We start from the raw sequence: 6,758 nt of genomic DNA on the forward strand, positions 1-6,758 counted from the left end.
TTCCTGCCATGCTCTGCAGAGCAGCCCGCGCCAACTCAGCCAGAGGTGCTCAGGAGCCATTAGAAGGTGGCAGGCAGGCCAGTCTCCACCAAGCAGCGCAGGCAGGAGCCCTGGGCCGCTCAGCTTTGCTGGCACCCCAGACCACGAGTCTGTTCAAAGTGCGTCTGCTTTCTCAGTGTTTGCTCTAACTCTGCTTTGTCAGCTATGTCTTGCAGATGGCACACAGCCTTGAGATAACCTGTGAGAGCTGGTTTGTCAACACATAGATTAAGACTTACCAACTGAATATTGTATAAAAGTTCACTCAGTAATGTCACTTGACAAGCACTTACTGAGTGCTCTTTGTAAAATTCATATCTCAGGATGTCACGCCTCCCTCCCCTCCCCTTTAAAGACCCGTTCAGGATGTCCCACAGCCTTGAGGATGAAGTCCAGCCTCGGTGGTAGCTCGCAGGGTCCTCCACGATTGGTCCCCACTCTCCTCTTCAGCCTCCTCTCCTAGTTTCCTTCCTTCTCCCCCTTCATCTCAGGCCTTGACTGTGCTGTTCCCTCAGTGTACCCACCCTCTCTGCCCCACCCAGTCCACTCCTGCCTAATTCCTAATTATCCTTGAGATCACATCTTTAGATATTTCTTCTGAGAGGTCTTTCCCGACCCCTCCTCCCCCTCCTACCATACGTCACTGTCGTGGACTCTCGTTATACTGAGTGACAGGTGCCTGCTGCTTGTGTCTTTGGTGCCCATGATGATGAGGACCTATGTCCATTTCATTCGCCAGCTCCTGCCCCAGAGCTGGAGCATTCTAGGATTCTGTGAACACATGGTGAAGGCACAAATGGAAGTGCTTGGTGCATGCAGGACCTACTAACCAGTCTAAATGAAATGATTTGGCCTTGAGACTATTGTCATATAGTGGCAAAGACCACCAGTGTCTTGTCCATGAAATCATTTAGGGAAAAAAAATTGATAAAAAAGTTCTGAAGTTTAAAAATGTCTTTTGGAGGGCTTCCCTGGTGGCGCAGTGGTTAAGAATCCGCCTGCCCGTGCAGGGGACATGGGTTCGAACCCTGGCCCAGGGAGATCCCACATGCCACGAAGCAACCTAAGCCTGTGTGCTACAGCTGCTGAGCTTGTGCTCTAGATCCCACGAGCCACAACTGCTGAGCCCGTGTGCCACAACTACTGAAGCCCGCGCACATAGAGCCTGTGCTCTGCAACAAGAGAAGCCACTGCAACGAGAAGCCCGTGCACTGCAACGAAGAGTAGCCCCTGCTCGCCGCAACTAGAGAAAGCTCGCGTCCAGCAATGAAGACCCAACACAACCATAGATAGATAAATGAAAACGTCTTTTGCAAAGGGTATAAGTTCAAAACAAGATAGGGAAAATTGATTAGCACCTAGACTAGAGTAGAAATCCTTGGTACTTTCCAAGGGTCCGGCCCTTGGCTTGGTAGGCTCAAAAAGTTATACGTGGCAGGGAATTGAAAGTGGATTGACTTATATTAAACCAATTCACAAGGGCTGCTTTATGAATTAATCAAAAGGCCAATTTCTACGTGTGACCCTTAGCACGTAGGTAATGACTCATTTCTTGAATATTTCCCCAGAAGATGGTACATCTTGTGAGGCCAGGGACCTTGTCTTTTCCCAGCTCTGTCCTGGTACGCCATGTCTGACTGGTGTTCAGTAAATGTGCCGGGCGAGAGTTAGATGGTCAGTCCTGATGGTATTGTGCTCAGCTCATGGCTGGATGCAGCTGTTTCCACTACACCTGCCCCACAGATCCATCACTGGGAGGGTCCACAGCTTCCTGTCACACGTTAGAATGGTGTGTTTGGGCCAGGAGTCCGAATGTCAGTAAAAGCATGAACTGAGTGCCTAGAATGTACAGAGCCTTGTGCTGGGAGCCGTGTACTGAGTGGTCCCCTGTAAAGACTGTTTTCAAAATGTACTAAACATTTCATTCTTCTAAGTTGTGAACATGAATGAGCTCTGAATTGTAGAATCTGCCAGGGCCAAATAATTCCAGGGGCCAAAGTTAAGTGGCTGATTTGTCTGAGTTTATCAGATAGGTCTGATTTGGCTGGGGTTGGGAATCAGGGCTCTGTCTTCTCAGCAACCCCCTCACTTCCTATGTACTCCACAGGGGAAGGGTTTCTGTCCCGGGTGGAGATGTCCCGTCAGAGGGTAACTTCCCAGCAGCGTGGTGTAGACTCAGTGATTCAGCCTGAAGGTGCTCACAGGGCTCTGTAAACACCGAGGGCCTGAGCTGGCAGCAGCAGTTAACTGGCCCACGTTGTTCAAAGCCAAGGCTGGCGGGGCCCAGAGTGAGCCTGGCGCCTGGACACCATTGTCTAACTCAGGAATAGGCCCAGTACATTGTTGCTGCTGTTGACACAAAAGCAGCCTTGTTGCAACTCCTTATAAATCCATCCAGGTCGATGGGCCTGGGCCAGGGCCATGACAGCACTCTACACCAACCAGGAGGCAGGAAGCCAAACTAGTCAAGATAAATGTTTGTCATTCAGGAACCAAAGGGAGATTTAAAAGAATGTCCAAGAAACCAACCACCTTGGATCCCACTGATTGTTCTTAAGTTTGGCCATGAATTGGCCCTCAGCTAGGGGCCAAGGGTAGCTGGAGAGACGGTCTGCAGTTGCCAAGAACAGAGTGTTCTTCAGATGGAGGGCTCCTAGGGGTAGGAGGAATTTGCTGAGGTCAGTCTTTGAGCTGAGCCCCTTCCTTCCCCTAAGGCCGAGGCTTATGGCTGTGCTCTTCTTCCAGGGGAAGTCGTGAACACACATGGTCCCGTGGAACCTGACAAAGACAGCATCCGCCAGGAGCCCTACACGCTGCCCCAGGACTTCGCCTGGGATGCCTTGGACCTCGGGGACCGTGGTGTGGTGAGTAGGCCTAGGTGGGCCAGGAGTGTGGACCGGCTGCCACTTTCACGAACGCGCCTGCAGTCACATCGAGACGGCTTCTACTCAGGCCTTCCTCAAGGGCTCTCTTAAGAGCTGAGCCAAGCAGGTCTGAGTAGAGCCCCCATCTGTTGCCCCTGGGGCCTGCCCACGACTCCGAATAAATAGCTCTTGGCTTCTCTGGCAGGTTGAGAGTTAACCCCTGCCACTCCCCAGGGCAGATACCTTTTCTTCATGCTTTCATTTTTCTTGTTCATCCATTTATTCAGTCCCTTGTCTTAACGATGGAGTGGTTGGTTAGTTGGATGACATTCTTGATCTGCCCCTTCATGTACTTAAGTCTGCCACTCTACTCTTGGTGGCTCAGTTTCCTGTTAAGCACTAGGGTGCTTGTTCCAGGAGTTCCTGCCATGAAAAGGATTTGTGAGATCAAACACAGTTTTTGGTAGTTTGCCTTGTCCTGAAAGGCTTGGAGCCCCAGGGTACTGGAGTTGGTCCCCAGCCCTGGCAGAATACCTCTAAGGCAGCTCCTCCTCTCTGCAGCTGAAAGAACTCTACACCCTCCTGAACGAGAATTATGTGGAAGATGATGACAACATGTTCCGATTTGATTATTCTCCCGAATTTCTTTTGTGGTGAGTTGTAAGGGCTTTCTTATTAAGGTTCCAGAGCCAGGCATAGAGCAGAACAACGACAGGGCACCAGATTTTTCATCCCTGCTAAGAGCCATCCTTTTAATGACAAATTAGTATGCGATTTTTGAGTTTCTGCATCTGAAGGAGACTTGCTTCTCATGGAGCTTAGAATCGAAACCTTATTTAAGACAGAATGACTGGGTGAGGGATTCCTTTATGGAATTGGTACCCAGAAGAAAAGATCATCTATTGTATAGTGACTTTATGTAAGAAGGGAGGGAGGGATGAGACCTGCTAAGATTGAAAAGAGGTCGTTTTCTATCCATTTCCTGAGCATGCTCAGTTGTATGAAAATGACCTCGCCTGGCTGGGCCACCCACCCTCCCGGGCCTCCTTTAATATCCGGGAAGGTAGAGAGGCATGAGGCCAGCACGGAGGGGGCCTGCCTGAAAGGGGAGGGAAAGGAAGACTGGCCAAGCGGAAAGAGAGGAGGTGATGGTGCTTGCAGGGAGGTGGAGCCCAGAGCTCCAGAGGCTCCACAGTCAGCTCCCGACCACGGGACCCACTGGACTCGAAGCCAGGGAGGCCGGTGCTCCGGCTCAGGATGTCAGAGTGAGTGAGCACAAAGAAACCGGATCAGTATGAAATCTTCGCTGTGACAGCCCTGGGTTGGGTGAGCAAGTAGGCCAAGTGGACTGAGCAGAAAGAAAGAGCTGTGGCTCGATCCCATTGGTGTCCAGGAGGGTTTGGCCCTAAAGAGAATTAGGAGAATTGAGCTGTTCACCCCCACTCAGGGAGGTGGTAGCACGAGCTTAGAACCAGACTCAGAGGTGGAGCCCAGACAGTCCCCCAAGGCCGCTGGTGAGCAGCACCACGGCTACAGCCCCCATCTCTCCTCTAGGGCTCTCCGGCCGCCTGGCTGGCTCCCCCAGTGGCACTGTGGGGTTCGAGTGGTCTCGAGTCGGAAACTGGTTGGGTTCATCAGCGCCATCCCGGCAAACATCCATATCTATGACACGTAAGCACCAGCGCCACTCCCACCCCCCGCATCCTCACCATCCTGGTTGGTCTGGGAAGGTGGGGGGGAAGCATGCACATCCTTTCCGTAGAAAAAAGAGGGAAGTTCCCACGAAGAGAGGGAACTTGGGTCATGGGAATAGAAATTCATCATAGGAACCACCTGTCTGGCTCTGAATGGTTGCTGGTGCTCTTGTCTGTGACCTGGGGGCCGGTGCACTCCCTGACCAGCAGTTCAGCATTTGCATTTGCGCCACTCACACATTGACACACTCAAGCCGCTGCTTCAGAAGTGGGTGGGTGTGACTCACAACTACATTGTCACGGGGCCTTCAAGCTCTGCTCTTCATTTTCCCTGGAAATGTCAGAACCATCTACCACAGCCTTCTGGGCTTAGAGGCTGTGGATTCTTGGGGGAGTCAGAACCCCTGAAATCCTAGAATAACCCTTGACTTACTCTGTGGGGTTCCTGACGGCTAAAGGTGGGACCCCGCCAGCCTACTATTGGGGCTTCACCAGGGAGATGCTGTGGTGCCTTAAATAAAGGAGTTTGCTTGAGTCCCACTTACCTTTGGAGGTAGAGTCTGTAGAGAGTGGGTCCCTTGCCCGGTGCAGCGGAGCAGGGCAGTGGGAGGGCGTCCGAGTCCCGACTGCTGAGTGCAGGCAGAGGCAGAACACGAGCCTGTGCTGAGGGCCCCGGTCCCTGCAGGGCGCTCCATGTGCTGGACAGGATTACCTTGCCTGTTAAAAGCCTTGTCCCTGGGTTTTTTCCTTTCTCTTCAGAGAGAAGAAGATGGTAGAGATCAACTTCCTGTGTGTCCACAAGAAGCTGCGTTCCAAGAGGGTGGCTCCAGTCCTGATCCGTGAGATAACCCGGCGGGTGCACCTGGAGGGCATCTTCCAAGCTGTTTACACTGCCGGGGTCGTATTACCAAAGCCTGTTGGCACCTGCAGGTAAAAAAATCTCTTCTTTGCAAGGTCGTAGAAACGGCGACATGCCCACTCTAGTTGAGGAGCTTGTGTCACTGTGAGTCACAGTTCTGCCCCTCAGCGTGTGCCCTAGAGCATCTCGCTGCTCTGGTGTCTGATAAGGTGGGTGGTGGTCCCCGCAGGAGCCGGGTGGGGCACACAAGGGAGTGATGGGGAGGCTGTAGGAACAGCAGCCTGCACAGTGTGTGCCCTGCCCAAAGGGGTTAGGCTTTCTTAGGTCCCCCTGATTCCTTCCATTTGGAAATGGTGGGGGTCAGTATGCTGGGGTTTTGTTCTCGTTTTTAAGGATGAGGCCAAATCTGGATTTTTATGGTAAATGTCCTAAAGTTTTAAATGGTTGGCACAATTTTGTTTTGAATATTACGTGGGCCGAAGAGAGCACGTCTGATCCCTGTGTGCACCAAGCACAACCTCTGCCTTCGAAAGTTCTTTGAAACAATTGAATACTCTGCCTTAAGAACTTCAAAAGTGAAAACACCAGACAAATGCTGGAAAGGAGGAGGCAGAGGCTAAACATTCAGAGAACTAGAAGTCTTTTCCATTGACTTGATTCCAGGAGTGGGGATCGCTGTTCCCAGACAAATACTGTTACAGAGGAGTGGCTTGTGAACTTGACAAAGAAAATATAGGAAGCGCTGTGGCCACTCTGCACTCACTGTGGGGAGGTTGGAGATCTGGGGCGATGCCACTGGCTCAAGTGGGGCCCGACGGGTCTCTTGCGCCACCTGCCGGCCATCTTGAGATCCCCGTGCCATTGTCTTTTTTTTTTTTTTTTAATATTTATTTATTTGGTTGTGCTGGTTCTTAGTTGCAGCACGTGGGCTCCTTAGTTGCGGCATGTGAACTATTAGTTGCGGTGTGCATGTGGGATCTAGTTGCCTGACCAGGGATCAAATCCAGGCCCCCTGCATTGGGAGCGCAGAGTCTTAACCATTGTGCCACCAGGGAAGTCCTGGCATTGTCCTTTTAATGAGACTTGCCATAGTCCTCTGAGGACAGGACATTTGTGTCCCCACAGGTACTGGCATCGGTCCCTAAACCCACGGAAGCTGATTGAAGTGAAGTTCTCCCACTTGAGCAGAAATATGACCATGCAACGCACCATGAAGCTCTACCGACTTCCAGAGGCCAGTGGTGCTTCGGGGCCCTGGGCAGGGGCAGGAGGGAGGCCAAGGAGAGCCTCGCCCTCAGCAGG

At 51.9% G+C, this 6,758-nt stretch overlaps 1 protein-coding gene across 1 annotated transcript in view; it reads left to right on the plus strand.

The window, feature by feature from the left end:
* Positions 1-6,758, plus strand: part of NMT1 (N-myristoyltransferase 1) — a 30,435-nt gene that overhangs the window by 17,270 nt on the left and 6,407 nt on the right. The window contains exons 4-8 of the mRNA XM_007455137.1: positions 2,785-2,903; positions 3,465-3,556; positions 4,458-4,574; positions 5,357-5,527; positions 6,582-6,690. Of these exons, the coding sequence (XP_007455199.1) occupies positions 2,785-2,903; positions 3,465-3,556; positions 4,458-4,574; positions 5,357-5,527; positions 6,582-6,690 (608 nt within the window). The remainder of the gene's footprint in view (positions 1-2,784; positions 2,904-3,464; positions 3,557-4,457; positions 4,575-5,356; positions 5,528-6,581; positions 6,691-6,758) is intronic.

Source organism: Lipotes vexillifer, unplaced genomic scaffold (genome assembly GCF_000442215.2).
Source record: "Lipotes vexillifer unplaced genomic scaffold, Lipotes_vexillifer_v1.1 scaffold1639, whole genome shotgun sequence".
Classification (NCBI taxonomy): domain Eukaryota; kingdom Metazoa; phylum Chordata; class Mammalia; order Artiodactyla; family Lipotidae; genus Lipotes; species Lipotes vexillifer.